At 44.1% G+C, this 17,771-nt stretch overlaps 1 protein-coding gene across 4 annotated transcripts in view; it reads left to right on the top strand.

The window, feature by feature from the left end:
* QRICH1 (glutamine rich 1) overlaps positions 1-17,771 on the top strand; it is a 55,623-nt gene that overhangs the window by 28,160 nt on the left and 9,692 nt on the right. For all 4 annotated transcript variants that reach the window (XM_082413569.1, XM_082413571.1, XM_082413572.1 and 1 more), the window contains 3 exons: positions 8,467-9,501; positions 16,270-16,447; positions 17,061-17,215. In XM_082413569.1, the coding sequence (XP_082269695.1) occupies positions 8,467-9,501; positions 16,270-16,447; positions 17,061-17,215 (1,368 nt within the window). The remainder of the gene's footprint in view (positions 1-8,466; positions 9,502-16,269; positions 16,448-17,060; positions 17,216-17,771) is intronic.

Genomic DNA, 17,771 nt, shown 5'->3' with positions numbered 1-17,771 from the left:
TTCTTCTTCAATTTGTTAATATGGTGTATCACATTGATTGATTTGCGTATATTGAAGAACCCTTGCATCCCTGGGATAAATCCTACTTGATCATGGTGTATGATCCTTTTAATGCGTTGTTGGATTCTGTTTGCTAGTATTTTGTTGAGGATTTTTGCATCTATATTCATCAGTGATATTGGTCTGTAATATTCTTTTTTTTTTTTTTAAGAAATTCACGTTCTTTTATTTATTTATTTATTTATTTATGACTGTGTTGAGTCTTCGTTTCTGTGCGAGGGCTTTCTCCAGTTGCCCCAGCGGCAAGTGGGGACCACTCTTCATCGCGGTGCGCGGGCCTCTCACCATCGCGGCCTCTCTTGTTGCGGAGCACAGGCTCCAGACGCGCAGGCTCAGTAATTGTGGCTCACAGGCCCAGTTGCTCCGCGGCATGTGGGATCTTCCCAGACCAGGGCTCGAACCCGCGTCCCCTGCATTGGCAGGCAGATTCTCAACCACTGCGCCACCAGGGAAGCCCTCTTTTTTTTTTTTTATAGTAATCTTTATTTATTTATTATATTTATTTTTGGCTGTGTTGGGTCTCTGTTTCTGTGCGAGGGCTTCCTCTAGTTGCGGCAAGCGAGGGCCACTCTTCATCGCGGTGCGTGGGCCTCTTCACTATCGCGGCCTCTCTTGTTGCGGAGCACAGGCCCCAGACGCGCAGGCTCAGTTAGTTGTGGCTCACCGGCCTAGTTGCTCCGTGGCATGTGGGATCTTCCCAGACCAGGGCTCGAATCCATGTCCCCTGCATTAGCAGGCAGATTCTCAACCACTGTGCCACCAGGGAAGCCCTGTAATTTTCTTGTTTTGTAGTATCTTTGTCTGGTTTTGGTATCAGGGTGATGGTGGCCTTGTAGAATGAGTTTGGGAGTTTTCCTTTTTTGCAATTTCTTGGAAGAGTTTGAGAAGGATGGGTGTTAGCTTTTCTCTAAATGTTTGATAGAATTCACCTGTGAAGCCATCTGGTTCTGGACTTCTGTTTGTTGGAAAATTTTTAATCACAGTTTCAATTTCATTACTTGTGATTGGTCTGTTCATATTTTCTGTTTCTTCCTGGTTCAGTCTTGGAAGGTTATACCTTTCTAAGAATTTGTCCATTTCTTCCAGGTTGTCCATTTTATTGGCATAGAGTTGCTTGTAGTAGTCTCTTAGGATGCTTTGTATTTCTGCAGTGTCCGTTGTAACTTCTCCTCTTTCATTTTTAATTTTATTGATTTGAGTCCTCTCCCTCTTTTTCTTGATGAGTCTGGCTAAAGGTTTATTAATTTTGTTTATCTTCTCAAAGAACCAGCTTTTAGTTTTATTGATCTTTGCTATTGTTTTCTTTGTTTCTGTTTCATTTATTTCTGCTCTGATCTTTATGATTTCTTTCCTTCTACTGACTTTGGGTTTTGTTTGTTCTTCTTTCTGTAGTTCCTTTAGGTGTAAGGTTAGATTGTTTATTTGAGATTTTTCTTGTTTCTTTTTTTTTTTCCCCCATCAGCTGGACGTTCTTCTTTCTCTTTAAATTTTATTTATTTATTTATTTATTTATTTATTTATGGCTGTGTTGGGTCTTCGTTTCTGTGCGAGGGCTTTCTCTAGTTGCAGCAAGTGGGGGCCACTCTTCATTGCGGTGCGTGGGCCTCTCACTATCGCAGCCTCTCTTGTTGCGGAGCACAGGCTCCAGACGCGCAGGCTCAGTTAGTTGTGGCTCACGGGCCTAGTCGCTCCGCAGCATGTGGGATCTTCCCAGACCAGGGCTCGAACCTGTGTCCCCTGCATTGGCAGGCAGATTCTCAACCAGTGTGCCACCAGGGAAGCCCTTTCTTGTTTCTTGAGGTAGGCTTGTATTGCTCTAAACTTCCCCTTAGAACTGCTTTTGCTGCATCCCATAGGTTTTGGATCATCGTGTTTTCGTTGTAATTTGTGTCTAGGTATTTTTTTATTTCCTCTTTGATTTCTTCAGTGATCTCTTGGTTATTTAGTAATGTATTGTTTAGCCTCCATGTGTTTGTGTTTTTTATGTTTTTTCCCCTGTAACTGATTTCTAATCTCGTAGCGTTGTGGTCAGAAAAGATGCTTGATATGATTTCAATTTTCTTAAATTTACCAAGGCTTGACTTGTGACCCAAGATGTGATCTATCCTGGAGAATGTTCCGTGTGCACTTGAGAAGAAAGTGTAATCTGCTGTTTTGGGATGGAATGTCCTATGAATATCAATTAAATCTATCTGCTCTATTGTGTCATTTAAAAGCTTATGTTTTCTTATTAATTTTCTGTCTGGATAATCTGTCCATTGGTGTAAGTGAGGTGTTAAAGTCCCCCACTATTATTGTGTTACTGTCGATTTCCTCTTTTATAGCTGTTAGCAGTTGCCTTATGTATTGAGGTGCTACTATGTTGGGTGCATATATATTTATAATTGTTACGTCTTCTTCTTGGATTGATCCCTTGGATCATTATGTAGTGTCCTTCCTTGTCTCTTGTAACATTCTTTATTTTAAAGTTTCTTTTATCTGATATGAGTATTGCTACTCCAGCTTTCTTCTGATTTCCATTTGCATGGAATATCTTTTTCCATCCCCTCGCTTTCAGTCTGTATGTGTCCCTAGGTCTGAAGTGGGTCTTTTGTAGACAGCATATATATGGGTCTTGTTTTTGCAGCCATTCAGTGAGCCTGTGTCTTTTGGTTGGAGCATTTAATCCATTCACATTTAAGGTAATTATCGAAATGTATGTTCCTGTTACCATTTTCTTAATTGTTTTGGGTTTGTTTTTGTAGGTCCTTTTCTTCTGTTGTGTTTCCTGCTTAGAGAAGTTCCTTTAGCATTTGCTGTAGAGCTGGTTTGATGGTGCTGAATTCTTGTAGGTTTTGCTTGTGTGTAAAGCTTTTGCTTTCTCCATCGAATCTGAATGAGATCCTTGCCGGGTGGAGTAATCTTGGTTGTAGGTTTTTCTCTTTCATCACTTTAAATGTGTCATGCCACTCCCTTCTGGCTTGTAGAGTTTCTGCTGAGAAATCAGCTGTTAAGCTTTTGGGAGTTCCCTTGTATGTTATTTGTCGTTTTTGCCTTGTTGGTTTCAGTAATTTTTCTTTGTCTTTAATTTTTATCAGTTTGATTACTATGTATCTTGGCGTGTTTCTCTTTGGGTTTATCCTGCCTGAGACTCTCTGCACTTCCTAGACTTGGGTGGATATTTCCTTTCCTATGTTAGGGAAGTTTTCGACTATAATCTCTTGAAATATTTTCTCAGGTCCTTTCTCTCTCTCTTCTCCTTCTGGGACCCCTATAATGCGAATGTTATTGTGTTTAATGTTGTCCCAAAGGTCTCTTAGGCTGTCTTCATTTCTTCTCCTTCTTTTTTCTTTATTCTGTTCTGTGGCAGTGAATTCCACCATTCTGTCTTCCAGGTCACTTATCTGTTGTTCTGCCCCAGTTATTTTGCTATTGATTCCTTTCAGTGTATTTTTCATTTCAGTTATTGTATTGTTCATCTCTGTTTGTTTGTTCTTTAATTCTTCTAGGTCTTTGTTGAACATTTCTTCTATCTTCTCGATCTTTGCCTCCATTCTTTTTCCAGGGTCCGGGATCATGTTCACTATCATTATTCTGAATTCTTTCTCTGGAAGGTTTCCTATCTCCACTTCATTTAGTTGTTTTTCTGGGGTTTTATCTTGTTCCTTCATCTGGTACAAAGTCCTCTGCCTTTTCATTTTGTCTGTCTTTCTGTGAATGTGGTTTTCCTTCCACGGGCTGCAGAATTGTTGTTCTTCTTGCTTCTGCTCTATGTGGTGATTTTTAATGAATTAATATTTTTCTAAGTTTCCTAGTTTGATTTTCTAATACAGTAAGAATTGTTATCTATGCTCGTGGAAAGAAAAGCTCTTTGAGGTTGGTCCTGAATCATTTTTTGAAAGGGTGCTGAGACCAAAGAGCTTGAAAACTGCTGTTCTGTAGTAATTGGCTTCGTTGTCTGCTTTAGTCTTTGGTGTAAAGCACTGATTCTGAAACTTGAGCATGCATCAGTTACCTGGAAGACTTGTTAAGATACAGATTTCTGGGCCCATTCCCTAAAGTTTCTGGTTTAATAGTTCTGAGCTGGGACCTGAAAGTTTGTATATCTGATAATTGCCCGTGTGATGATGATGATGGCCTGGAAACTACATTTTGAGACTCACTGGTGTAAAGAAATATTGCTTATGAGGAAGAAAACCTACTTTTTGAACATCTACTGTGTGTCAGTAAATATTATTTTATGCTCATGACAACTCTGTAAGGAGGTAGGCCTTCTCCCCCTTTTTATTGTGCCTCAGGAAACTGAAACTTAGAGGAGTCACAGCTAGGAAAGTACATCGTCACTTCAAGTCTGTTCACTTAAAGTCTGTTCTTAAGGCCTATGCTCTTTTTTTTTTTTTTTAAATATTTATTTATTTGTTTATTTGGCTGCGCCGGGTCTTAGTTGCAGCACGCGGGATCTTCATTGCACCATGTGGGATCTTCATTGCAGCATGCAGAATCTTTTAGTTGTGGCATGCAGGCTCTTTAGTTGGGGCATGCGAACTCTTTGTCACGGCATGTGGTATCTAGTTCCCTGACCAGGGAATGAGCCCAGACCCCCTGCATTGGGAGCGTGGAGTCTTAGCCACTGGACCACCAGGGAAGTCCCAAGGCCTATGCTCTTTACATAGCCTCCTCCTTGCTTTTTTTTTTTTTTTTAAATCAGTAGTGGCTTTAATGAGATATAATTCTCATATCAAATAATTCACTCCTTTCCATGTAAAGCGTACAACTTAGTAGTTTTTAGTCTATTCACAGAGTTGTGCAACCATTACCACATCAATTTTAGAACATTCTCATCACCTCCAGAAAGAAACCCTGTAGCCATTAGCAGTTACTTCATATTTCCCCCAATCCCTGTCTCCTGGACAACCCACTAATCTACTTTCTATTTCTATAGATTTGCCTATTTTGGACATTCATACTAATGGAATCATATAATATGTAGTCTTTTGTGACTGACTTCATTTAGCATAATGTTTTCAGGGTTCATCTGTGTTGTAGCATTTTATCAAAATTTTATGTTTTTCTTACTAAACATTCTGTTGTATGGAAGTGTACTACATTTTATTTATCCATCAGTTGATGGATATTTGGGTTGTTTCCACTTTTTGGTTATTTTAAATAATGCTGTTATTAACATTCATGTCCAAGTTCTTTTTTTTAATATTTATCTATTAATTTATTTATTTGGCCACGTCGGGTCTTAGTTGTGCATATGGTATCTTTCATTGCGGCGTGCGAGCTCTTCATCGTGGCACCTGGGCTCAGTAGTTGCAGCACGTGGGATCTCGAGCTCATGGGCTTGGTTGCCTCACCACATGTGGGGTCTTAGTTCCCTGACCAGGGATCGAACCCACGTCCCCTGCATTGGAAGGCAGATTCTTAACCACTGGACCATCAGGGAAGTCCCTCATGTCCAAGTTTTTATGTGAGTATAGTTTCTATTTCTCTTGAGTATGTAACTAAGAGTGAAACTGCTGGGTCATGTGGCGTGGTTTTCATATCTTTGTCATATGCTATGTTTAATCTTTTGATGATCTGCCAGACTTTTTTTTTTTTTTTTTTTTTTTTTTTTATTTATGGCTGTGTTGGGTCTTCGTTTCTGTGCTAGGGCTTTCTCTAGTTGCGGCAAGTGGGGAGCACTCTTCATCGCCGTGCGCGGGCCTCTCACTATCGCGGCCTCTCTTGTTGCGGAGCACAGGCTCCAGACGCGCAGGCTCAGTAATTGTGGCTCACGGGCCTAGTTGCTCCGCGGCATGTGTGATCCTCCCAGACCAGGGCTCGAACCCGTGTCCCCTGCATTGGCAGGCAGATTCTCAACCACTGCACCACCAGGGAAGCCCTGCCAGACTTTTGTTTGTTTGTTTTTTAAAGTATTTTATAAATTTATTATATTTATTTTTGGCTGAATTGGGTCTTTGTTGCTGCGTGCGGGCATTCTCTAGTTGTGGCTCGCGGGCTCAGTAGTTGTGGCGCATGGGCTTAGTTGCTCCACGGCATGTGGGATCTTCCTGGACCAGGGCTTGAACCTGTGTCCCCTGCATTGGCAGGCAGATTCTTAACCACTGCGCCACCAGGGAAGTCCCTGCCAGACTTTTTTCCAAAGCAGCCTACACCATTTTACATTGCCACCAGCAGTGTATGAGAATTCCAATTTTTTCACATCCTTGCCAACATTTGTTATCTTTTTTTTTTTAATTTATTTATTTTTGCTTGTGTTGGGTCTTCGTTGCTGTGTGCGGGCTTTCTCTAGTTGCAGTGAGCGGGGGCTACTCTTTGTTGCGGTGTGCGGGTTTCTCATTGGGGTGACTTCTCTTGTTGCAGAGCATAGCTTGGACGGTAGTTGTGCGGGCTTCTGTCATTGTGGCTCACAGGCTGTAGAGCGCAGGCTCAGCAGTTGTGGCACATGGGCTTAGTTGCTCCACGGCATGTGGGATCTTCCCGGACCAGAGCTCGAACCCGCGTCCTCTGCATTGGCAGGTGGATTGTTACCCACTGTGCCACCAGGGAAGTCCCTGTTATCTTTTATTATTTAAAAAAAAAAAATGTTTTTTTAATTGTATTTTTTGGCCGTGCCCCACGGCCTGTGGGGTCTTGGTTCTCCGACCAGGGATGGAACCCATGCCCCTGCATTGGAAGCGTGGAGTCTTAACCACTGGACTTCCAGGGAAGTCCCTATTATCTTTTATTATAGTCGTCCTCCTGGGTTTAAATGGTATCTCATTTTGCTTTTGATTTGCATTTCCCTGACGGCTAACGATGTTGAGCAACTTTTCATGTGCTTACCGGCCATTTGCTTATCTTCTTGGGAGAAGTGTCTGTTCAGATCCTCTCCCATTTTTTGTGTATAATGTGAGGATGAGGTCCAACTTCATTCTTTTTACATAGATAGCCAGTTGTACCAGCACCATCTTTGGTTATCTTTTGTGATGTATATAATCACTGATCTACCTTCTCATTTTATACCTTCCTCATTCTGACATGAGTTCAGAGTAATTTTTTTTTTAATTTATTTATGTAGGCCACACTGGGTCTTAGTTGCTGCACATGGGATCTTCGTTGTGGCATGTTTTTAGTTGCGGCATGCGGACTTTTAGTTGCGACATGTGGGCTTCTTAGTTGCGGCATGCAGACTCAGTTGCGACATGCATATGGGATCTAGTTCCCTAACCAGGGATTGAACCCAGGCCTCCCGTATTGGGAGCGTGGATTCTTACCCACTGGACCACCAGGGAAGTCCGAGTTCAGAATAATTTAGGTATGTGTGTCTGATGGAAAAATCTTTTCTTTTTTAAAATTACATACTATACATAGCATCTTTTCATGCTGTTTTGTATGCTGAAGTAACAGCAATAAGACATGAGCTGCATTATTATCAGAAATGCATGGTCCAGGATATAGTAACCTTAGATTAAATTACCAGGAATCTGTGGCTTCTCTATTAAAACAATGCTATCTTAAATAAGCACTCTGAAGAATCATTCAACAGTGCCCATATATATATATATATTTTAAAAATTTATTTATTTGTTTATTTGTTTATTTATTTATTTATTTATGGCTGTGTTGGGTCTTCGTTTCTGTGCAAGGGCTTTCTCTAGTTGCGGCAAGCGGGGGCCACTCTTCATTGTGGTGCACCGGCCTCTCGCTATCGCAGCCTCTCTTGTTGCGGAGCACAGGCTCCAGATGTGCAGGCTCAGCAATTGTGGCTCAAGGCCTAGTTGGTCCACGGCATGTGGGATCTTCCCAGACCAGGGCTTGAACCCGTGTCCCCTGCATTGGCAGGCAGATTCTCAACCACTGCGCCACCAGGGAAGCCCCAGTGCCCATATTTTAGCAGCAAATTTGGAGATATCTCCAAAAGAGATTTCAAACATTTTGTCTCTACTGTGTTTGTTTACTATTTGTCTGTGGTCGGGGTAGTTCTGATTCTGAGTTGGGAGTTGAATGCCTTCTCACCTTTTAGAACAATGTCCCCACACTTTTATTACTAACCACATGGATAAACTATTTTTTGAACATACACCTAATAAGTATATATTTATAAATTATATACTTGTACTACTATGTCAGTATGCAAAAACAAAAGGGGTTACTTTTAAAAAGGAAGTCAAGAAATGAGCAAAAGTTTTGATATTTCCCACTTGATAGTCTTGCTTGCTCTCAGGTGGATATGTGTTGCTCTGAATGCAACACATTCAGAGTGTGATGCTGGAGAATTTTGCCTATGGTTTTGGAGATTGTGGCCTCCTCAGAAGCCTTGGGTATGGCGGCCCCTCCTCTTCACATTACCCAGGGTTCCCATCTGAGATCTCTTCTTCCCTTTGGGGCTGGATTCTCAATGTTGCCCTATTCACTCACTGGTGAATCTTGTCGCTGCAGGTACAGGTGCAGGTACAGCAGTCTCCGCAGCAGGTCTCGGCTCAGCAGCTCTCCCCGCAGCTCACCGTTCACCAGCCTGCTGAGCAGCCCATCCATGTCCAGGTGCAGATCCAAGGCCAAGCAGCACAGCCGACAGCCCCCTCCATCCAGACCCCATCTCTGCAGAGCCCCAGCCCTTCGCAGCTGCAGGCGGCCCAGATCCAGGTGCAGCACATGCAGGCGGCCCAGCAGATCCAGGCTGCAGAGATCCCAGAGGAGCACATCCCACATCAACAGATCCAGGCTCAGCTGGTGGCTGGCCAGTCTCTTGCTGGGGGTCAGCAGATCCAAATCCAGACTGTGGGTGCCCTTTCCCCACCACCGTCCCAGCAGGGCTCACCTCGGGAAGGGGAGCGGCGGGTTGGCACGGCCAGTGTCCTCCAGCCAGTGAAGAAGCGCAAAGTGGACATGCCCATCACTGTGTCCTACGCCATCTCAGGGCAGCCGGTGGCCACCGTGCTGGCCATTCCACAGGGCCAGCAGCAGAGTTATGTGTCTTTGAGGCCCGACTTACTAACAGTAGACAGTGCCCACCTGTACAGTGCCACTGGGACCATTACTAGCCCTACAGGAGAAACTTGGACCATACCTGTTTACTCTGCCCAGCCCCGGGGGGACCCTCAGCAGCAGAGCATTACTCACATTGCCATTCCCCAGGAAGCCTACAACGCAGTTCACGTCAGTGGCTCACCCACAGCCCTGGCAGCTGTAAAGCTGGAGGATGACAAGGAGAAGATGGTGGGCACCACGTCTGTAGTGAAAAACTCCCATGAAGAGGTAGTGCAGACCCTTGCAAACTCTCTCTTTCCAGCACAGTTCATGAATGGCAACATCCACATTCCAGTGGCTGTGCAGGCCGTGGCAGGCACATACCAGAATACAGCTCAGACTGTCCATATATGGGACCCTCAGCAGCAGCCACAACAACAAACCCCCCAGGAACAGACGCCACCGCCACCACAGCAGCAGCAGCAGCAGCTCCAGGTTACTTGTTCAGTAAGTGAGACTTATCTGTAGGACAGCCTGCTCCCTCAGGGCCCAGTGCAACACAGAACTTGCCTGGTAACCTCTGGCGCCTCTGGCTTGTTTACAGGAATGATGTTGGTCTTGCAGTAATACAGTATTTAGTATTTTAATTAGGGTTGGGGAGAGGGGGACAGGAATGGCAAGTGAAGCTATGGAACAGGCAGGAGTTCTAGCCTGGTACCTGGAGGTAAATGAAATGACCAGTAACTGCTTTGGGGGTAGATGCCTGGAGTGCTTTTTTGTGATCTCTTTAGGAGTGGTAAACTTCTAGGTAGAGACTAATGGGTCACCCCAAGTGTTATCTCTGTCCCAGAAGCTGCTTTCTGCATCACAGATGAACAGATCTAGTGGAACCCCTGTAGTTTAGCACGCAGGCTCTAAACTTATCACAGTTGAGAGGGTGTTAAATTGTTCCTCCTTTAGTTGTCATCTAAAGGTGGACTACACTGGACACAGTATAGGTGAATTATGAGATCTAAAATACCTTCCGGTGGGCCTGTTAAAAGTGATCATCTTTGGGGAATTCCCTGGTGATCCAGTGGTTAGGACTCCACACTGCCACTGCAGGGGGCACGGATTCGATCCCTGGTCGGGGAATTAAGATTCCCTCAAGGCATGTAACGTGGCCCAAAAAAAAAAAAAACAGTGATCATCTTGGGAGTCTTGAATAAGCCCCCTATGCAGTGGGACTTTCCAACCATGTTTTTATGTTCCTTAAAAAATAGTTAAGATAAGCCATGGTTAATTGAGTTTTCTGTCATGGCAGCTGTGTTGAGCTAAGTTTTTTTTTTTTTTTTTTTTTTTTTTTTTAATTATTTTATTTTTGGCTGCGTTGGGTCTTCGTTGCTGCACGCAGGCTTTCTCTAGTTGTGGCGAGCAGGGGCTACTCTTCATTGCGGTGCGTATGCCTCTCATTGTGGTGGCTTCTCCTGTTGCGGAGCACAGGCTCTAGGCGCGCAGGCCTCAGCAGTTGTGGCACGTGGGCTCAGCAGCTGTGGCTCGCAGGCCCAGCAGTTGTGGCTCGCGGGGTCTAGAGCGCAGACTCAGTAGTTGTGGTACACGGGCTCAGCCGCTCCGTGGCATGTGGCATCCTCCCGGACGAGGGCTCGGACCCGTGTCCCCTACTTCGGCAGGCGGACTCCCAGCCACTGTGCCACGAGGGAAGCCCTGAGCTAAATTTTTTAACTTTTTATTTTGAAATGATTTTAGATTTATAGAAACGTTGCAAAAATAGAACTGTTGAAATTTTTTTTTAAGTTAATTAATTAATTTTTTTTTATATTTATTTTTGGCTGTGTTGGGTCTTCGTTTCTGTGCGAGGGCTTTCTCTAGCTGTGGCAAGTGGGGGCCACTCTTCATCGCGGTGCGCGGGCCTCTCACTATCGCGGCCTCTCGTTGCGGAGCACAGGCTCCAGACGCGCAGGCTCAGTAGTTGTGGCTCATGGCCTAGTTGCTCTGCGGCATGTGGGATCCTCCCAGACCAGGGCTCGAACCCGTGTCGCCTGCATTGGCAGGCAGATTCTCAACCACTGCGCCACCAGGGAAGCCCGAAATTTTTTTTTTTAAAGAGGCACTTTTTAAAAATTTATTTTTGGCTGCGTTGGGTCTTCATTGCTGCGCACGGGCTTTCTCTAGTTGGGGTGAGCAGGGGCTGCTCATTGTGGTGGCTTCTCTTGTTGCGAAGCACTGGCTCTAGGCACACGGGCTTCAGTAGTTGTGGCACGTGGGCTCAGGAGTTGTGGCTCGTGGGCTCTAGAACACAGGCTCAGTAGTTGTGGCGCACAGGCTTAGTTGCTCTGCGGCATGTGGGAATCTTCCCGGACCAGGGATCAACCCCATATCCCCTGCATTGGCAGGTGGATTTTCAACCACTGTGCCACCAGGAAAGCCCAGAACTGTTGAAATTTTAACTTTAAAATTGCTTGGCTCTTTTATCTTTTCTAACTGTTAATCTTCTTAAGGCTATCACAGATCCACCTTTTAAGACTGTTAGTAAAGTTTCTGGTCCCTTGTCTGGCAGACATTTAGAGTGGATGTAGGGCCTCTGGTCTCATGGGACTGGTGAAGGTAGTGTGCCTCAGCACAGGAGCTCTGGGAATGCATGTGAGGGAGCTGGCACAAACAAAGCACTGTTAGACCAGGGACCACACTCAGACACTCAAGATGTAAATGATTGGGTAAGCAAAAGCTGACCGAGTGGTTTCATAGAGGCAACAGTATGTTAATCTTAGGTGACTTTGTTAAGGACCTATTAAATATCCAGTTGTCAGGCCTAGAAGTAGAACAAGACAGTGTCATTGCTTCGGGTAGCTTATAGTCTAGTGGAAGTGAGAACATATGATTTGTTTCTGTAAAGTATTTATAAAGCAGCATAATCAAGTGTGACAACGTGTGCTACACACACAAAGTCAAGCTGGGAATTCAGAAATCAATCTAGGTTAAATGTCAGCAGAGGCATCTTTGTGGAAAAAATGGCATTTGATCTCTAGTTTATAGCTTAGATTGACAGAAGGATGGAGCAGGATGAATAAGAGCCAAGGGTGGACACAAGTGATACGGCCTAGGTTAACATGAGAGGAGGAGAACCATGGGAGAGGAGTTAGTACAGGGGGCAAAGGGTCTATCTTCCCAAAGTGAAGAGTTGACATGATCTGTGGTAGGAAAATTTTCCAGAATCCTAAGAGTCATGGTAATAAGAAGAATCAATTACTGGTGTGTAGAATTGATTGCATGTAGGAGAGACCAGACAGGAGACTTGTAATGGTGCTCTGTGCTGAGCTTTTGCTCACAGGGATGGAGCGCATCAGGCCTCTCCTCTGCTCTCCTGGGCCTGATGTTCCAATTTGCAATTCAGGACTCTTGTTGCTCATGGGGCTCTGCTTGTAATTTGCACATCTGGGCCCTTCAGCAGGAAAATCTTTTCTAGAGTTCATTTTAGTAAGTTCATTTTAGTGTTCTTCATGTTCTTCAGAGGCTTTGTCTCCTTTGGCAAAGTCTTATAGCGACGTATGTCAAGGGTTATTACCAGAAAAAGAAAAATTGGGAAGAATACCCATCATGCAGGAAAGATGAGTTTGTCCATTTACACCACAAATATCCCTCTGCCCTCCTTATCAGGCTCTGTTCTAGGTGCTGGGAAACAGAGGTGAATAAGACAGTCCGCCCTTGGAGCCCTCGTAGCCCATGGGAAGATAATTGTGCTGTGATGTGAGTTGAACCCTAAGGAGAGCTGATGTGTTCCTTCACCTGGCATACCCTTTTTGAAAGCTCTTTTATATCCTGTGTTTAAAACCAGATTTGTGGCTAAACCTCCCTCCCTTGACCTCACACCCACCTCCATCTGTTCCCCTATTTCTCCACTTTACTTTATTCCCAGAGTTCTCAAAAGGATTATCTGCACAGGCTGACTCTACTTGCTAACCAGTTTTCCCTTCAACTCATGACTGGGTTTGCTCTTGTCAAGGTCATCAGTGACCTACCTCCCTGTGGCCAGATCCAACAGACGTGTCTGTTTTTATCTCAATTATAGCAACACACAGCACAACAGACCATGCCTGTCTTCTTGAAACTCTCCTTTGGACTTCCATGTTATTATGCACTCCTGGTCTTCCTCCTACCCCACTGGTTATTTTTCCTTCTCAGGAGACTTTGCTGAAGCCTCCTTCTCTTCTGTCTGAGCCATACATGTTGTTTCTCAAAGCTCTGTACTAACCCTCTCTTCTCCCCAAGGGATTTCTCTCCATTATCATGATTTTCAGAATCCTCTAGATGTCTGCTGCAGAAGGTGATAATCACTGACACTATCTGCCAGGCACTGTCCTTAGTGTTGCGTATATTAACTCATTTAATTCTCACACCAACCGTAAGAGGTGTGTACTACTATCTCCATTTTACAAATGAAGAAACTGAGGCACAGAGAGATTAAACAACAGGGCCAAAGCCACCTTTTAGTAAGTAGCAGAGTTGGCATTCAACCTTGGACAGGCTGGCTCTAGAGCCCATGTCTTAACCCATGTACTGCATTGACACACAGATCTTTATCCCTATACTGTACCTTTTCCCTTAGGACCTTTCCCATACATTGAGCAGCCTACTTATTGATTGATTGATTGATTGATTGCTGTGTTGGGTCTTCGTTTCTGTGCCAGGGCTTTCTCTAGTTGTGGCGAGCGGGGGCCACTCTTCATCGCGGTGCGGGGGCCTCTCACTATCGCGGCCTCTCTTATTGCGGAGCACAGGCTCCAGACGCGCAGGCTCAGCAGCCGTGGCTCACGGGCCCAGTTGCTCCGCGGCATGTGGGATCTTCCCAGACCAGGGCTCGAACCCGTGTCCCCTGCATTGGCAGGCAGACTCTCAACCACTGCGCCACCAGGGAAGCCCCAGCCTACTTATTTATTTACTTGCATTTGTTAAAGATATCTCAGTGCTTCATTAGCATCCCCTCTACTACTATCAAAAACTATCCCATCTCAAAAAGTGATACCATCATCCACCCATTTGTTTAAGCCAGAAACCCAGGAGTCATCCTTGAGATCCTTGAGTCTGCTTTACCTTACTCCTCACAGTCAATTCATCAACAAGCCACATTGATTCTACCACCAAACTTCTCAGAATCTCTTAAATCATTTCACTGCCACCATCCTGGTCTTGGCCACCAGCACCTACTTCCACTTTTGCTCTTTAATCCATTTTCTACAGCTCAAGAATAATTTCCTTAAAATGTAAGATTATGTCACTTCCCAACTTAAAACTCTTTTCAGGTCTCCATCACAAATAGGAAAAACTCTACACCAAGTGTGGAAGGCCTTACTTGCATCAGTAGTTTTCAACCTGGATGAGACTTCTACTTCCCCTACCCACTGATAGACATTTGAACATGTGTAGAAGAATTTTGGTTGTCAGGATGATTAGGAGTGTTACATGTAGTGGGTGGAGGCACACAATGAAGGGACCCTGGCTAATAAGACAGAGAAGCACTGCCCCACATCCTCTGGCCCCCACCTGCTTACCCAGTCAGACTCCTAGATTTCTAGCTTGGGTAGATGGTGTTGCCATTGAACAAGGTAAGAGAGGGAACTCTGAGGAGAATACTTCTGGATGGGCAAAGTGATGAATTCTCTCCATAGATGTTAATGTGAGGTGGCTTTCAGATGTTCAGCTGGAGATGTACAGTACCCACTGGGTATATTAAGGGACCGTCTAGCATAGAGTCACAGAGTTAGCAATCATTTCCACAAACATGGAGATCTAAACTGGGAAGGTGGTTGAGACTCACCAAGGAGAATGGTAGTTGAACTGAGAAGTGTGTCTAGAGGGGAGCTCCAGGGTTGACAGACATTTAAGGGCCTAGCACTGGTATTTCTTTTATCTCCTTGTTTGATCATGTATCTTATATCAAAGCTAGTAAGGTAGTTTTTATTTTTATTTATTGATAAGCAAATTTGTGTCATGAATAAATTATTTTGCCTTCAATTTGAATGATTTGGCATTCTTCAGCCCTTTAGTAGGCCCTGGCATGGAAAACTGCTCAAGGGAATTTGTTCACAATGTAGATAGATGTGTGAGACCCAAGAACCTGTGCTTTGTATCTGTGTTGGTGTCTATCCTGCCTGATGGGGATTGTGATTGAAGGTCATGGACATTCTCTGCCCCTTTGGCTGCATGGTTTGGCTGTCAGACCATTGAGGATGGGACTACTCTTCCTTTGGAGGCAGGAAGACAAAACAGTGCCTTCTGTCTCTAGAAAATGTCCTTATGAGCCAAAACAGTATTATTGAGAAGGAACATGAAGGATGATTCTCAACCATGACTGGACATTAGAATCACCTGGAGAGCTTTTAAAACTACTGCTGGCAGGCTTCCACCTTCGACCAATTAAATCAGAATCTCTGTGGATAAGGCCCAGGCATGGGTGTTTTTTAAAATCAGCCAGATGATTTTAAGGTGCAGCCAAGTTTAACAGTCTGGACACTTGGTACTCAAAGTATAGTTTGCAGACCAGCTTCCTTATTTGGGAGTTTGTTAGAAATGCCAGAATCTCAGGTCCCACCTGAGGTCTTTCTAATCAGAATCTGCATTTTAATAAAATCCCCATAACTGATTCACTTTGTTATAAAGCAGAAACTAACACAGCATTGTAAAGCAATTATACTTCAATAAAGATGTTTAAAAAAAAATAAAAATAAAAAATAAAATAAAATCCCCAAAGGGTTTTATTTGTGCATTGTAGTTTGACGAGCAGTGCTTTGTGCCAGTAGTTCTGAGCAGTGACTAAACATTAGAATTGCCTTTTTACATGGGAAGGTTTTAAAAAGACTGATACCTCTTTAAAAAGAGATTCTGGGGTGGAGCTCAGGTATTGGTGTTTTTAAATCAGAGATTCAGAAGTACAACCAAGACTGAGGAGCTTTGCACTAGCCTTTGCTGTCTCTGGAGTAAAGGATAGAACTCCAGAGGTTCTTGAAAGTAGGACAGCAAGGAGAAGAGAGGTTTTTTAATTAAAAGAACTATAAGTAACATTTTTTTTTGAGATTTTTTTTTTATTTTTTAGAACAGTTTTAGACTTATAGGAAAATCGCAGAATTTCCATAAACCCCACACCCAATTTCTGCAGTTATTAACATCTAACATTAGTATGGTACATTTGTTTTTTGTTTTTGTTTTTTACTATAAGTAACATTTTTCCGGCAGTTTTGCCAAAAGGCCTTTGGACACATTTTGATGGTTTCTCTCTCATAGGCTCAAACTGTCCAAGTTGCTGAAGTTGAACCACAGTCACAGCCACAGCCTTCCCCAGAACTTCTGCTTCCAAATTCTCTGAAGCCAGAAGAAGGGCTTGAAGTGTGGAAAAACTGGGCACAGACCAAGAACGCTGAGCTAGAGAAGGATGCTCAGAACAGACTGGCACCCATTGGGAGTAAGTGTTTGGGAGGGAAAGGGGGTTGGACTCCGTCAAAAATGCAATGGTACTTAAGCAGCAGGAGGACAGAATGGCAGGAAAGTGGTGTCCCTTGGCTCTCTGGGCACTAGGGAGCACCATCTGAAATAGTATGCTGAATTCAAGACAAGCAACAAGCAGGCCGGACCTACTGTAAATGAGCAGAATTTGTGGGGTTTGCCCAAGATCAGGCATTTTTGTACACATGGATTTCTGGGACAGAGAGACTTCTGGGAGGAGATATGAATTAGTGAGTGCACTCAGGGGCCCTCTTCCTTAGCATTATCCTCACATACTTCCTCATATTACAGAGGGTGGATTTTGTGTTTTTGTTTTCATGTCTTGGTCCTAATAATAATTGGGGGGATACGTGAGGTAGGAAGGATTGTGGGAAGGAAACCCTTTGTGTAATAGGGCAAACAGGATTATTGTCTTTGTAGGCTAGTTCTGATCGTAGATACAGGTGACCATTTTCATCCCAGCACCTTCATGGGTGGTGTCTGCTCTGAAACCTCCTTCCAGGGATATGAGCAACCAGTAAAGAGACGGCTGTTGCCAGGACCCTCACTAACCTCTGGGGCTTGTGTTGCAGGGCGTCAATTGCTGCGATTCCAGGAAGATCTCATCTCTTCTGCTGTGGCCGAGTTGAATTATGGGCTCTGTCTAATGACACGGGAAGCTCGAAATGGAGAAGGTGAACCCTATGACCCAGATGTGCTGTACTATATTTTCCTGTGTATTCAAAAGGTAGGAAACAGAATTTCACAGGAACATGTTTGAGCTGTGTTCCCATTGGGTATTTGCTGGGTAGTCAAATTAGTAAAATGACAAGCAAGTGGTTACAGTAAAGACATTCTCTTTCAATTATATAATGAATTTTTTAAAATTGGAAAAGATCTACATATTCACTTTAAAAAATAAAATAAACATCATCATAATCCCACTATCTAGAGAAACATCTATTAAAATATTTGATATGGGCTTCCCTGGTGGCTCAGTGGTTGAGAGTCTGCCTGCCAATGCAGGGGACACGGGTTCGAGCCCTGGTCTGGGAAGATCCCACATGCCGCGGAGCAGCTAGGCCCGTGAGCCACAGTTACTGAGCCTGCGCGTCTGGAGCCTGTGCTCCGCAACAAGAGAGGCCGCGATAGTGAGAGGCCTGCGCACCGCGATGAAGAGTGAGTGGCCCCCGCTTGCCACAACTGGAGAAAGCCCTCGCACAGAAATGAAGACCCAACACAGCCATAAATAAATAAATAAAAATTTTTTTAAAAAAAATTTGCTATATTACCTTAGAGCCTTT

Source organism: Balaenoptera physalus (assembly GCF_965194825.1).
Source record: "Balaenoptera physalus genome assembly, chromosome: 11".
NCBI lineage: Eukaryota > Metazoa > Chordata > Mammalia > Artiodactyla > Balaenopteridae > Balaenoptera > Balaenoptera physalus.
The sequence above is the reverse complement of the archived record's forward strand: the minus strand, read 5'-3'. Positions and strand labels throughout refer to the sequence as shown.